General features: G+C 37.1%; 1 protein-coding gene across 1 annotated transcript in view; it reads right to left on the reverse strand.

Moving 5' to 3' along the window:
• Window positions 1–1429: 1429 nt before the first annotated feature.
• Window positions 1430–16766, reverse strand: part of CUNH16orf87 (chromosome unknown C16orf87 homolog) — a 61134-nt gene continuing 45797 nt past the window's right edge. Inside the window, exons 3-4 of the mRNA XM_007946813.2 lie at window positions 9084–9266; window positions 1430–1548 (exon numbers count right to left, since the gene is read on the reverse strand). Coding sequence (XP_007945004.1) covers window positions 1430–1548; window positions 9084–9266 — 302 coding nt within the window. The remainder of the gene's footprint in view (window positions 1549–9083; window positions 9267–16766) is intronic.

A 16766-nucleotide genomic window follows, 5' to 3' on the forward strand; every position in this document is an offset into this window, starting at 1 on the left:
AGCCCCAGTAGCCACAGGAGCCAAGCAAGGGCTGCCAGGGCACTTAATGATAGACATACCTCTTGGCACCCTTCCAAGCAAGCTCCCCCACCCCATCAGTATATGCAGGCAGACTTGCCCACACAGATGCTGTCCAAACCATGCATACCTGTACATCCTAACTACAGCGCCTCTTCAGCTCCCTCTAGTGGCTACCACTTAAAGTAGAGAAAAAATGTAGACCTTTTTGGATAGGGTGGAAGGTGCAGGATGAAGCCGACTATACTGAAACTGAAAGGGAAATTTTCTTAAGTAGGGGCTACATCTAACTGGTCTGTTTTTCCTAATATGGCTTTAGGACTTCCAAACAGAATCAGGAAAAAAGCTGAAAGTAAGGGGCTTATTACCAAGTTTAAAGATACTAATCATTATTTGAGACTCAAAAATGCATAAGCATTTAGTATAAAGTAATTATAAAGTTATGATTTAACACTAGAAAACTTAATTTAAATATATTCCATAAACTTCACTAGAAAAAGCTACCACACTATTTATTCTACTTAAGTTTCAATATTAAGGTTTATTTTTTTCTTCCAGAGTGAAGTTAAGTAACAATTTAAATAATTATCAGGATGATAATTTATCCATTCAGATAAAACATTACTGCTTAAAAGTGGCTATCTAAGAAATATTTTATATGTAATAAATATATGTATGTTTAGATTAACAGGCACCATCTTGAGAGCAGAAAAAAAATAACCAATAAATAAATTACATTCAAGAAAACAAGGTATATATCTCTTCAGTATGGTATTTTTCTTCATATAGCACCCAAACTTCCAGAATGTCTAGAAATCATTTCCCAAGATAGAACTCATAACCTTAAGTCATAAATATAAAGGCCAAAGGAAAAACAATCAATTTCAGACAAAATTTATAGTTTATATTCTTAATTCCCCATTCAATAAAATATCCATTGCCAATTTATTAAAGGTAAATGAATTGTGATCTATTAGTGCTGAAAATCTGAAATATATATATTTAAAAGTCACTCTTTCTGAAAGTATTTAAAATATTGCATCTCTAGTGGCAAACCTGAAAATTATCAAGTATTTTATTTCCCTATTTTTCATACCTCCAACCCGATCCCACCCCTTTACCCTTAATATCCATCCAGCATTTTGTAAAAAGGTAAATACACATACTTATATTTCAAACACAGAACACTGACAATGCTCCTTGGTAAATAAGGAAATCCCAGAACAGTCCAAGTCTACAGTTTTGCTCCCAAAGTGTGACACAGGCTAAATGACGTGGAGTGTCCATTGAGGGGAAAAAACAATCAGTGGCCCTTACTGATGCATTCAGAATGCTCCTGAGAGTCCGTAACTGTTTGAGACTTTGCTGATGTAATCCTGAAGAAAGTTTCAATAGATTTTGCAGACAAGTATCAGAGAATAAGTCTTTGATTGATAATTTTTCTATTTATTTCTGCCAAGGCGACTGAAAACACGAAAGCCTTTTCATCAGAGAGGTTAGCATAGATGTCAATTTCCTTTTCCTGTTTCTCTGTTAAAAGAAAAAGGGAAAGCTTAATGTAAGGGGTAGTACTAGATTAATGCTTTTTAAATTTTTTAAATTATCCCAAATATCTAAGAAATAATAAACATTAGACTACTACACTGTACATTAATATTATAAAGTATGCTGCAGAAGTTTTAAAAATTACACAAAGTAATTGAAATGCCATTAAATACTCAGACTAAACAGACTATAGGAGCTCTGGTAGTGTAATGCCTAAGGCACTTGACTGCTAACCAGAAGGCTGGCGGTTCAAACCCACCAGCCACTCCTCAGAAGGAAGGTTGGGCAATCTACCTCCGTAGTGATACTGCCTCAGAAACCCAAGGAGAGGTTGCTATGAGTCGGATCTGACTCGATGGCACATAGCAACAACAACAAACAGATTATATACACTTGTATACACACATGTATCTGTATCTACATTGGTCATTTCTATTGTTGTGTGCCTGTGAGTTAGAAATAAGAACCTCAAATCTTTTTTTCTCCACACTAGTGTGAGCTCACTGTCTGAATCAAAATGAATTTTTTCAGCCTAAAGAGAGTGTCCTCTGATTATTAATGGTGACTTTATGAATACATTAACTTTTTCACCATAACCCTGCTACAGTGAGTATGAATAACCAACATTTATTTCAATTTTTAATATTATACCTTGATAATAATGTTATACCTTGATAAAGTAAGTAAACAAGACAACAGAAACATCTTAAAAATATCATGTAGTTAGGATTCTTCCCCATTCCTGATTGCAAATTTAATCTAAGTTTATGGAAGAAAATTGAAAAATACAGATAAAAAAAAATCACCTATTATCTCATAAGCCAGTTGAAATCACAATTACATTCCTTTTTCTGGCTTTATGATGATTCTAGTTTTGTTTTGACTTTTTAGTCAAACTTAAACACGTAAAGACTCAAAATCATTTTTACACTTGTTACAAACCACAGAAGACTTTCCTCCCCATGTACATTTTCCACTCTCCAAATACAACTTTTTTTTTTTTAAGTTGATCTTTTCATTTTTTTTTTTTTTACTTCCCATCTCTAAATAGCATTTTCATTTGATGCTGCTTGTTCATTTCAGGCATTCATTAACTTCTCACCACGGAAAATCAACTTCATTCTGCCCCATCTTCTGCCCCCACCACACTCTTCCCATTCCCTCATTCTCCCATTACAGTTAATCACAACTGTGGTAAGATCAATTTTCAGTGTTTACATTATGAGCATATAAATGATTTTCACTTTTCATTTCCTGTACACTTTGTTTTTCCTGAAGTCACTGATTTTATTTGCTTAGTGTTCTATTACCCATTTCTAATTCAACCCAAACTTCATCTAATTGTATAAATCTTTTCCAGAATGTTTACACACGTTAGGTATTTCATCAATTTTATCTCCTTGAAGAAATCTCTCTGAGTCTTCTGACCTTCTTCTGACCTGCCTTCTAGGCCTGCTGTACAGTTATCATCTCGAGATCTCTCTTCAGCATCCTGCTCGAGACTCTCCTCACCTCCCCTTGAGTTGGCTGCTCTGTGTCCTGCATGCCATAAGCATTTCTTGATTTACTTCTGTATTCTGGTGGCACTTATCTTGTAGTAGCTTCCTGAGAAACGGAGTATGGGCAGCAAATTTTTTGAAACTTTGTCCAAAAGTGTCTTCAATCTATCTTCACACTAATTCAGTTTGATTAAGATTTATAGATTTCTCCCCAGGCAATGAATTATATTCCACTACTGGTGCCATTGCTGAGAAAATCCAACACTTTTTATTGTTATATTTTAAATTATTATTAAATTTACATACAGTGCAACACACAGATAGTAAGTATAGAATTTGATGGGTTGTGAGAAATGTATATATCCATTAATCCACACTGCAATCAAGATACAGAAAATTTCCTTCACTCCAGTCAATTTTTCATGATCCTTTCCAGTCAATCCTTCCCCATCACCTACCGGCAACCACTGTTCTGATTTCTATCATCATAAATTCATTTTCTGTGTTCTTAAACTTAATATAAATGGCATGTAATATGTACTCTTTTCTGTCAAGCTTCTTTGGCTAACTGATGTTTCTGAGATTCAGAATGCCATACCGTCATTTATCAGTGCACTGTTCTTTGCTGGGTAGCATTCCACTGTATTAATTCTAATACCATTTTGGTTCTTTTCTTTTTTCTCTGAAAACTTGCAGGATTTTCTCTTTAACCAAAGAGATATATAAAACATGATGGTACAGTCAAGTGAACTCTGAGAATTAAAACATGATTGTACATGTGGTACAATTCTTATTTTTACCCATCTATTGAGTTGGGCATTTGGAAGGCCCTTTCAATCTGGAAATTCAATGTATTTCAAGTTCAGGGCAAGTTTTGAATTATTTCACTGATGACTTCTTGGTCTTCTCTGTTCTTGTTCTTAGATGTCAATTATTTACAGATGTCAGCCTTTAGACTAGTTCTCTAAGTTTCTCATCTTTTTTATTCTACTTTTTCATCTTTCCTTTTTACTTTGCTTTCTGGAACATTTCTTCAATTTTATCTTTAAACTTTCTATTAAATCTCTCATTTCTGTTCACCATATTTTAAAGTTCATGTTCCAGATGCTTTGACCTCTGCAATTTCTTTTTAAATATTACCATGAATATAGCATCTTCTCTTGTTAAAATATTAATCAGTTTAATTAAAAAACAAAATAAAAAAACCTGATGTCTTGTTTTCTCCAAGTTATTTTTTCCCTGTTGTTTTGGTCTCAGCTTTTCATGCTACATGCGTTCTTCCACGTATCTGGGTGATTCCTGGTAAAGTGCTCATATTTCAGAATGGGACACCAAAACTGTTGATTAGAAGCTCACGCAAATATGGAGCTTAACTGTGGTCAACATTTTAGGATGATTTCACTGGGCCATTCCATTGCTAACCCCTGAATGAAAATATATTTATTTTAGACTTTTTCTCTTGTGCATTTCTGATTCCCTAAAGAAGGTACTTTCAATCTCTTACCCGGAAGATAAAAGCCTGGTTGAAGAAATCAAGATTCAACCACATCCAATGTTCACTTAATCTTCCTGATTTTGATATAAAACCCTTGTCGTCTTCAATGATGCCTGGCGTTGCCTAGACCTCAAGAGTCTCTGTTTTGTCTTATTCTTTCCAAAGGATAAGCTCAGGGGGTAAGGGGAAGAGCAGAAGTGAACAGCCCTGGTGGGATGTTCATAAACAGACTTTCAAACAATCTTTCTATTTTCAGCCTCATCTTCACCTCCACTTCCATACATAACTGATGTTTTGGCAATCCTCAACTTTTGGCAATTCTGTAATAAAAATCAGTGTGTTCCTTCACCAAAGGAGGTTACAAATGAGGTTTTACAGGTCTGCTAAGGCAGTTACTATTTTTCAGTTTCCAGGATTTTGTTGCTGTTGTTTCTTCTCCCATTCCTTGTGCTTGTGGGGTTTTGTCCTCTAAAAAATACTCCTTCATTGTCATTGTACTGAGATTTTGGAAGGAAGCAGAGCTAGATGTGTCTATTCAATCCCCCATCTTTAACCTGAAGTCTATTTCTATTCTTTAACTTCATTAAAAAGACATTCAGAATTGCCCAACATATATTTATCAGTCAAAATCTTACACCTAGATTACTAATACCCAGAATAATAACACTCTCACATATAAAATGGAAATCTTAGACCAAGCAAAAATGTTGAGTTTAATGATACTTTTATTTTATTAAGATAGTTTTTATCTAGATGGCCAACAAGCTTTCCTTTCTCATTCTCTTTCCCTGATTTTTTTTTCAGTATACCAACTGCCATCAAGTCAAATGCAACTCACAGGACAGAAAAGAACTGTCCTATAAGATTTCCAAGACCGTGAATCTTTATGGAAGCAGATTATCCTGCAGAGTGGTGGGTAGTTCAAACTGCTAATCTTTTGATTAAAGCCAATTAAAGCAGTTTTGACTTTGAACCATTTAAATACACCGTTAGGATTTCCTTAAGACATATTTTAAAATATTTAATCCTTGCTCCAGATTTTAAGTGCCTTATGAGTAGAGAGTCAATAAAAACGGAATTAAATTAAATGGCTACTTAGCACCAAGAAGCATATTAAATAGTGCCTAAGGCACTTGACTGTTAACCAGAAGACTGGCAGTTCAAACCCACCAGCCAGACCGCGGAAGGAAGGTTAGGCAATCTATTTCCGTAAAGATACTGCCTTGGAAACCCAAGGAGGGTTTGCTATGAGTCAGGTACAACTCGACAGCAGTGTGTTTCATATCCTAAAATAAATACAGACATTTCAAAATTTCTATTTCTTGTTTCTATTACATTTATAGAACAATGGTCTACAATAAGGGGAACAATGATCTACTACAGCGTGTGAGTAAAATGTGGCTGCCACTTTTTTAAAAAATAAAGCTTTACTGAGACACAGCCATGCTCATTTATTTACATATTTTGTCTATGGCTGCTTTCCAGATACAATGGCAGAGTTGGGTAGTTGTCACAGGGACTGTATGGCTCACCTATCTTTACTATCTGGCTCGTTACACAAAAAAATGGCTGACTTTTGTTCTAAATTAAAAGATTCCAGTTTGTGCTTAAAAAAAAAACAAAAACCTCTGACCAGTTAGTTTCCTGCAATCTGTAACAAAAGCAAATAAACTAAATGCCTAACTTACTCTAGAAGTAGATAACTTTCTTTAAATTTTTCTATAATAAACTGAAAACACTTGAAAAAACTAATAGCCATATCTTTCTTTTTTCAACTCATCATGAAATAAAAGTTCAAGCTTACTATGGTAGTTAACTTGTGTGTCAACTTGGTTGGGCCTGGCTGAGTGGCAGGGCAGCTGGTGGTAGTTACTCCCCATGATGAGACTGGCAATCAACTCCATGGTGGGATCTACCACAAGCAGCTGAGTAGCTGCTTTAGGTAAGTGTCTGCTTCCCATATATAAGCAGCAGCTTTGGGGATGGTCTCTAGCTTATGGTACACTTGAACCCTGCATGCAGCAGCCTGCCATGCTCTGCCAATCTTGGGACTTTTAATGGACTTGAATTAATGGCTTGCCATGTGGTTTGGTAATATCAGGACTGTGCCCTATTACTTGTTAACCTTGGGCTTGTCAGCCTCAGTAGCTAAATGAAGAAAAGCCTCCAGCTTCAGTGTGCCAGGAGCAGGAGGCAGAGCTAAACAAAGCCCAAGGTTGAGGGACTTTCACCCAGCCCCTAGAGCCTGGCACCTTGAAACCGGACTTAAAGCCTCCAAACTGTAAGAGAATAAACTCCTGTTTGTTCAAGCCATCCCATTTGTGGTATGTTCCTGTCAGAGTGGCACTAGGTAACCAGAACACCTACATATACACTTGAGTCCTATGGTGAATTCCTTGATGTGGCCCTTCTAGCCATTGTCCTCCATTCTGTGATGCTTTGTAAATCCCATTATCCATGCCTGTTTGGGGTGGTGTGGTAGTTAAGGTCAGGTATCAACTTGGCTGGGCAGCTGGTAGTAGTCATTCCCTGTAATGACTGGCAATGACTCTGTGATGGGATTTATGTTATTTCTGTTGGGGCAACACAGGTGGAATGTATCTTGAGTCCTGCCTTGCTGGAGGGTATAATTCAAATCACCACCCTTAGCTTCCCTGAGGGTATACCTACGAATCTCCTGGGAAGATTCGCCCTCCTCTTGCTCCGGCTTTGTGTCTTGGCTCATCCTCATCTCACCCCTGGATTTGGGACAGCAGCCGTCATCTTATCTGCTGATCGAGGTTCCTCAAACCCCGAGAGTTGGGAGGATCCGCCAGACCTACTCATGGACCCGGGACTCGCCAGCCTGCCAGCCTCCACCACTACTACATGAGATGAACCCTTGGGTATCTGTGAGTTCTGTGAGGCGTTACAGTGAAATACAGAACCCTAAGACTGGGGAAATTACTGGGAGGAGGAGGAGGAGTTAATGTCTGAAATGATGGAGTGGCATGGTAGTTTGGACACTTGGGACATCTTTAACCTCTGCCTCATGGGGACCGGCCTCATGCTGATCTTCCTGAGGGAAATTGTTCAAGCAAGTCCTAACACAACTATACAAACTCTATAGCCTTCACTTTCTGACTAAAAGGCTGTCATTATCTGCTTTCTCATCGCCTTTCACCCACCACCAAAAGCATTCTTTCTCCTTTCCTTGGGTTGCATTCCCTTTACATCAATCGAAAAGAATGCTCTGTTTTCCGGGCCAAGCAGTATTTCCATCTCTTTTTCTCCCCCTCTGTTGACTTTTCTTTAACCAATTTTCCTTCTGAAACAGACTCTAGCAAAGATTTTTCTAATCATCCCATTGTTATAGGAAGTACATTCAAAGTGAGACAATAACTCAAACTCCCCAGAAGAGCATAACAGAAGAAAGAGAAAAAGCAGCCATATTATCCAGGGAATTGAGGAGTACCTAAGTACAGTCTTCAAAGAATACAGTCAAATATTACATAAACCATGTTTCTTCAACCATACAATATTAAGAAACACTTAAGTTCAATAAAAGCTAGGAACAGCTTATCAGTGAAGTTACTGTCCCTATAAGAGCAACCTTATTCAAACACAAGTAAAGCAGAAAGAAAGGGTGAACACGTTTAAAAATAATAATTCTCAGTGTCTAGAATAAGAGAAATTCACATTTATGCAGAAAGCACTTGAGTATAAGACTGAATACCTAAAGAGGCAAATCGTAACTCACAAAGTATAAAATTATAAATCATTTCACTGAAGATGAAATCATTTTGAAAGAGAAGTTTTTAAAGAATTGTCAAGAGCAACTATCTCTTTTTTTCATTACATACTGGCTTGAAATTCAATTTTAAAAAGATATGCATGGGTCTATGGGGGCTCATTAATCTTATTTTTGCCTAGGTTTGAAAATGTTCATGTTACCAAAGTTTTTTTAAAAGATGCATAAATCAAAGAAAGAAAGAAGACTTAGTTAATGATTAAAAAAAAAGTATTGGTTGATATAATATCAGAAGAAAAGAGATTTATAAGGAGAAATACGCCTACGCTTTGGACCTAACTATCCAAAAGCTGCCTCAAATTAGGGAATATACAAATCTCTCAAGGAGCAACTTAAAAATTCATAATGAAAAACACTTTCAATACTTTTAAATTCATGATACAAGAGTCTGAAATAGGTCTGAATGCAACTCAGACTTCTCTTAAAAAAAAAAAAAAAAGTACAACCACTTTAGCAGGCTTCTCCAGGATTTCATATATAAATTATGTCTGAACTCTATTATCATCAGTTTATAGCAGATAGATGTTACCTTTACACTTTTCTGTTTCCAATAAGAATTTAATTTCTGTAATTTTTGAAATAAGCATCTACCATGGAGGAAATGCTTTCAAACTAAAATTTGAGCTGTGATTTTAAATCCAGGAGCTACCAAACACTTTTTTCACTACTATCTAATTAAGATAGCAGATCAGTTTAATACTTTGGGGTTAAAAAACTGCTTGCATTTTATTCATACCTCTTTCTTCCTCATGTTTTTTGGCAGATGCACTTTTAGGTCTTCCTCTTCCTCGTCTGATATGATCTGAATGGCTGTTACTTCGAGACCTCTTTCTGTTTTCTAAATCCTTATTTACTGTAGAATTTATCTTCTCTCGCCTAACTCTCTCTGTTCGCCTCCTCTTGGCCTCATGCTTGTTTTCTGTATGGATGAATAAAAGTGATATATTTTAGGGCTTAGCAAGAATTGTTTGCCCAAGTTATCATTTTCTTCCTTTTTCTTTCTAAATGGTACTGGCATTTACTGCCTGGCATATTTTATGAAACTACAACCATAACATATAAATCTCCCCCACATACACACAGGAAAAGGAGAAATTCAACGGAACTGAGATCCATGACATATGAAGTAGGAGGAATCTTGGAAGATAAATTTCTTCATTTGGCAGCTTTAATTTCAGCTCCTACAAGTTCACACAATTCCGTGGCAAGCTTTCTGCCTTTTTTTTCCCCTCTCTGCCTCCAAGCTAAAATGGTGACGTTTTAGAAAAGGAAAAAAAAAATTCCATTTCTTTTAGTTCTCTACCTAAATGCCAGGTTGAAATATGTATATAATGAATCATCCATTACAAAGGAAAAGCAAAACTGACATTAGCCACAATATATTAAAGTTACCAATAAAAAACAAATAAAAAGCATCCATGAAAAATAGAAAAACCACTAGGAAAATGAGTAGTTTCCACTTTAGCTCCAGATGAAGTAATTTCTGACACACGAAGAGCCCTTTACTCCATAAATGGAATGCAGTAAGGGAACTTCACTCACTATGGCAATTTAATTAATGCAAAAAACCACCCCCCCTCACTCCAAACAAATCAAAATGTCACATAAGATCTAAAAAATTAAACGCACATACAGTTGTTTTCATACATACCTGAAACCCAAAATAAATAAACAAAAAGGTAAAACAGTAACAGTTATCTCCGAATACCACATCCTTGTAGAATTAGTTAATTCTAGGTCTCAGACAAGACATACACCAGATGATGCAAGGAGCATTTCATTACTCCCGATTGCAAGACAGCTGTCAAAGATCTTTCTTGTTAAAGAACTCAGGAGCTAACCTGTCCAGGCTCCCACTGAACAACAGGATAATTTGAGTATCAGCAAAAACAGTAACTGCAGAAGATTGAAACAACAAATATATTTAAAACCACATTTAATTTTTTTTTTTCTTTTAAAAAAGCAAAAACTAGTTGGTCACCATAGGGAGATGCTAAAGAATCAACTCATATTGTGAAAATTTAAAGGAAAAGATAAAACTTATTCTAGTCAAACTGTAGCCCTGGATAATAAGGACAGATGAAGAGAAGTTTCTCATTTCAAAATTATTGCAGCTAATAAATGAATAAATGAAGAAGGAATTATAGAATTAGAGTATCATTTTTCAACTGGTAATGAGCTAAAAGATCTACAGCCACTAACACCACAAAAGGAGAAATAAGCAGACATGTCCCTCCTGATGGAAAAACACATCAACTTATCAGTCTCTCAAAAGAAAAAAAAAACCTCACCAATCCTTTAGAACTTACAATTTATAGGAAATACACAAGTCAGAAGAATGTGTTGACCTGCACCACAGGGACGTAAATAAACAGCACATGCAAAGGGACAAATGACACCGTTTCTTCAACAATATAACTTGCACAAAAGAAAACAGTAGAAAAAAGAGACTTTACCAATCATATACATCACATGGACTTTATGTAGAATCTTTTTTTAAAACTTTAAGACTCTTTATTAGAAAAGTGGAAATCTAAACACCCAGTAGATATTTGATATTAAAGAATTTTTGTTATAATTTATTGTGGTTAGGCTTTTTAACATTTATTCTTAAATATTTATAAATGAAATACAGGATTTGCCTTAAAATAATACGCAAGGGGAAGAGTGGATATGGGTATGGATAGGGCAAGGTTGACCTGTATATTTCTGTATAAACTTGAATCAAAAAGAAAGTTTAAAACCTCAATAACAAAAAGACAAACAATCCAATTAAAAAATGGGCAGAAGACATGAATAGACCCTTCACCAAGGAGGATATTCAAGCGGCCAACAAACATATGAAGAAATGCTCAAGATCATTAGCTATTAGAGAGATGCAAATCAAAACAACAATGAGATACCATCTTGCTCCAGCACTAGTAGCAAAGTTCAACAAGACAGAAAATAACAAATGCTGGCGAGGTTGTGGAGAGATTGGGACTCTCATACACTGCTGGTGGGACTGTAAAATGGTACAACCATTGTGGAAAGCAGTATGGCGATTCCTTCAAAAGTTGGAAATACAAATACCATTTGACCCAGCCATCCCATTACTAGGTATATACCCTAAAGAAGTGAGAGCCATAACAAGACCAGATATATGCACGCCGATGTTCATCGCAGCACTATTTACAATAGCCAAAACTTGGAAACAACCTAGACGTCCAACAACTGAGGAATGGATAACCAAACTTTGGTACATTCACACAATGGAATACTATGCAACGCTAAAGAATAATGTAGAATCTGCAAAACACCGCATAACGTGGATGAACTTGGAGGACATTATGCTGAGCAAAATAAGTCAGTCACAAAAGGACAAATATTGTATTAGTCCGTTATTGTAAAAGTTAAGGAAAGGTTTATATATTCTAGGACATTTTCTTTGTTGGTTACCAGGGGTGGGAGGGGAGGGGAGGGAATGCTGTTAGATAGATACAGATAAATATTGATTTGGGTGAAGAGAAGGGCAATGTACCAAATGTGAGTGACCAATATGGCAGCATTGAGGATAAGAAAGACATAGAGAGTTACATGGGCAGTACAGACAACAAATATGAACCCTTTGCATATACAGTACTGAGTTGTCAGTGAAAGCAGACATGGGTATAGGGACGGATAGATAGGTGAACAAGCTAAACAATTAGGTATGTCTAAATGGAGAGTGTATCCAAGATCATATACAGGGTTGGCAGACAATGGGCCTATAAGTTCATGTGAATGATCAGAATTCCCAGGTGTATAGTAGAGCTGACAAGGGGCAAGGTTATGGTCATTGCTTGGTCACAGCCAGCTACCCAGAGGGACCGAGTAGTTGATCCTGTGGGCTTGGGACCATAGTCACAGGGGACATCAAGCTCAATTGGCATAACATACTATACAAAACATTGTTCCACCTACTACTTTGGCGAGTAGCGACTGGGACCTTAAAAGCTAGGAAGCTGCCATCTAGATGCAACAATGGGTCTCTCCTCATCAAGAAGAAAGAAGGAAACCAAAATTAATGGAAACAATCAGTCCTAGCGACTGGTACACCATCCGATCTGCAACCTATACAACTATGAGACCAGAAGAACTAGATGGTGCCCAGCTACCACTGCCATCCACTTGGAAGGGATGTAGGAGATCCTGCATAGAGAGGGAGAACAATGTGGAACAAAACTCAAAATCATTTGGAGGAAAAAAAAAAAAAGAAGGTGGGGACCAGGTTTGCTGGTCCAATAGAGCCTGGTGTAACCACTGAGACTATGGCCCCTAGCTGCCCTTCAGGTCTGGAATTGAACCCACAACTGTGGTTTCCAGCCAAACAAAGTACAGGCATGTGAGTTAAACATTTACCTCAAGTAGACACATGCCCTGGAGAGAACAATCATGGGAGAAGGAAGGGCTGCTTATGCACAGGGAGATAGCTCAGGGTGCAGAAGAGTATGAAGGGATGGACACTGGGAGGAGGTAACTATGGGGAGGAAGTGGGAGGGGAGCTGCTGCATTGTAAATTTTGGTCAATGACATGAGACAAAGTATATGTGAACTGCTGTATGAAAAGTGAATTTACTCTGTAAATCTTCACCCAAATCCTAATTAAAAAAAAAAAAAAAAAAGTTTAAAGAAATAATATATAGCAGGCTTCTAAAAGTTCAACATGAATTTAAATTTCCCATCTTGCAAACGTCCTTATAGCCAAACTTCTCAAAAATGGTATCTGTACCTTTTGCCTTGTTTCCTGTCTCTCGTTCACTCATCAAGCCACTACAGTGTAATTCCAACCCAATGAAACAGATCATCAAGAAAACAAAATCTCCATGTTATCAAATCTAACACATACTTCTCTTTTATCATTTATACCATTTCTCAAAAGCACTCAAGAAACCTGACATTCTTTTTCTTAAGATTGTTTTTTTTCACTTGATTTCTAGGACACCTGTTCTCCTGATTTCCTTCTATCTCACCAACTATTCCTCCTCACCTCCTTTGCTATCTTCTCCTCGTTCCTTACTCATAATCTGCCTGTTGTTATTATGTGCTGTTGAGTTGGCCCCGACTCATAGCAACCCCTTCTTGGGTTTCCAAGGCAGTATCATTACAGAAGTAGATTGCCCAACCTTCCTTCCTAGGTAATCTCATAAGACCCACAACATTAAACACTACTGTCAGATGCCTCCAAAATTTAACTCTGATCTCTTCCCAAAGCTCTAGAATGACTGCAACCTAATTTCAAGTGCATCAAAAAAGAACTCCTGATTTCCCCTCTCCCAAGACCGTTCTCCTCCTCCACCCGTTGTCAAATTAGTAAGTAGCAACAAACAGTTGCACAAGCCAAATAACTTGTAGTTTCTTATGACTCATTTTGCCTCTTATCCCAGATAAGGTCCACAGGTCCTCCACCCAAAACATACCTATATTCTTTTTCTCTCTTCATCTCCACTGACAAGATCCTAGCCAAACAAACCATGTCTATGCAGCCAATTATTATCTTTAAAAAAATCAAATTGTGTAGCTCCCTTTCTAAATCCTTTCATTAGCTTTTTACTGTATTTGGAATAAAGTCAAAATTCCCTACCAAATGCTACAAGTCCCCACAAGGTCTGACCGTCGCTGCTTTCTCCACTCACATCTCATACCACTTGCCATTTTGGTCACTACCCTTCCAACATGCCTTCCTTTTAATAATATAAGCTCCTCCCTCCCCCTGACTCTGCATTACTATTTATTCTGCCTAGATCTTTCTTCCCCAAAAGCTCTTCATGAGATAGGCTTTTTTTCTTTTCCTTCCGCTTACAGGTCACCCTCTCCGAGTCTAAGACCCCAAGTAACTTTGTAAAATCTACTACTTATCATGCTGCTATGGTACAACTACTATAATTTAATACAATTTGTTATTTATTTACCAGTATATATATATATTGCCCCCATTAAAACATTAAGTGCTATGAAGGTAGGAACCCTGTCTTATTCAAAGAAGCTAATAATATCTACATATATTAAGTACTCAATAAATATTTCTAAAATAATGAAAGCAGATTGAGCACACACATTTTTCTATCTTCCTCAATCCCACTGAAAGGAGAGGAAATTTGGAAAAAGGAAAATTAATCTGTAGTACTAGAAACAAGGAAAAGACTGCAAATTAACAATCCACCAAGCTGATGAGTTCTGAATGAGAAATTACAATACAAGAAACTATAATCCCTAACCCACCACTTGTCTGTCATTTTGTTGTACACTGGTGGTTTGCATGTTGCTATGAAGCTGGAAGCTAGGCCACTGGTATTTCACACAATAGCAGGGCCACCCATGGTGAACAGGGTTTCATAGAAGCTTAGAGACTAAGAAGAACAACCTGCTGTTCTGCTTAAAAAAATGGGCAGTGAAAACCTTATGAACATCAGCAGAGTACTGTCGGATACAGTGCTAGAAGACGAGCCCCCAAGCTGGAAGGCACTCAGTATACAACAGGAAAGAGCTCCCTCTTCAAAGTAGAGATGACCTTAATGACATGCATGGAGTACAGCTTTTGGGACCTTCATCTACTGATGTGGCACTACTCAAAATGAAAAGAAATAGCTGCAAACATTCATTAATAATCAGCACATGGAATGAACAAAGTATGAATCTAGGAAAACTGGAAGTTGTCAATAATGGAATGGAATGCTGTAAGATAAATACTCTAGGCATTAGTGAACTGAAGTGGACTGGTATTTGCCATTTTGAATCAGACAATCATGTAGTCTACTATGCTGAGGATGACAAATTGAAGAGGAATGGTGTCACATTCATCATCAAAAAGAATATTTCAAGATGTATCCTGAAGTACAATGCTGTCTGCAACAGGATAATATACACACACCTACAAGACCACTTATTTTAACTATTATTCCAATTTACATACCAACCACTAATAAATACCAAAGATAAAGAAACTGAAGACTTGTACCAATGTCTGCAGTCTGAAATTGATCAATCATGTGATCAAAATGCATTGCTAATTACTGGTGATTAGAATGTGAACGTCAAAAACAAGGAAGAAGGATGAATAGTTGGAAAATATGGCCTTGGTGATAGAAATGACGTCAGAGATTGCATGATAGAGTTTCGCCAGACCAAAGACTTAGTCATTCCAAATACCTTTTTCAACAATATAAATAGCAACAATGTGGACCTTGCCAGATGGAATAAATAGGAATCTAATCAACTATGTCTGTTGAAAGAGATGACAGAGAAGCTCCGTATCATGAGTCAGAACATGGCCAAGGGCTGACTATGGAACAGAACATCAATTGCTCATATACAAGTTCAAGTGGAAGCTGAAGAAAATTAAAACAAGTCCTTGAGAATCCAAGTATGATGCTGAATATATCCCATCTAAATTTAGAGACCATCTCAAGAAAAGATTTGACACACAGACACTAATGACTGAAGACCAGAAGAGTTATGGGATGACATCAAGGACATCAGACATAAAGAAAGCAAAAGGTCATTAAAAGGCAGGAAAGAAAGAACAAGTCTGTTTTGGAAGAAGTACAGCCAGAATACTCCTCAGAAGTGAGAATGGCCAGATTTCATCTCTTGTACTTTGGTCACGTTATCAGAAGGGGCCAATCCTTGGAGAAGGATATCATGCACGGTAAAACAGAGGATCAGTGGGGGGGAAAAAAAAAAAAGGAGGAAGATCCTCAATGAGATAGATTGACATAGTGCCTGCAACTATGAGCTCAAAGAAAGCAACAACTGGGAGGATGGCACAGGACTGGGAAGCACTTCGTTCTGTTGTACACAGGGTTGTTATGAGTTGAAACTGACTCAATGGCACCTAACAACAATAAAAACATAATCCAAAGTAGGTATAAGAAATGGTTCCTACAGAAGAGAGAGCTATTCTTCCCAACAGAGTCCCAAAGATACTGAGAACAAAAGTACAAGAAGTTCTAACAGGTCATAGGATGATCATCAGAACAGCTGGGACGGTCATTTCTATTTCTACTCCTAAGTATATAGTACAACTGACATAAGGAAGTAAAGCTCTATGCGCATGGGCAAGAGCAGAAACAAAACAACGTTCAAGGGAACTCTGAACCTCCATAAGAGAGAGAGAGACCAAAAAGAAAGGCAGCTCCTTAGGAATGAAATACTGCACTTACATTCCACCCCAGAAGAAGATTTCCTTATTTTGGTAGCCATGGAATTCACTTGCTCACCTAATAAACATCCAAGAGCCTGCATTAAGCTCTTCTCATTTACACACTAAAGACAAGTTGTCAAAACAGACCTTTAAGAATGGAGAGTTCCGGCAAGATGGCGGACTAGGCAGAAGGATTGCACAGACCCTCTTCAACAAAGAAAAGGGAAACCAATTAACACAGACACAGAAGATAATCTT

Source organism: Orycteropus afer, unplaced genomic scaffold (assembly GCF_000298275.1).
Source record: "Orycteropus afer afer isolate SDZICR_OR568_19922 unplaced genomic scaffold, OryAfe1.0 scaffold00009, whole genome shotgun sequence".
NCBI classification, from domain to species: Eukaryota; Metazoa; Chordata; class Mammalia; order Tubulidentata; family Orycteropodidae; genus Orycteropus; species Orycteropus afer.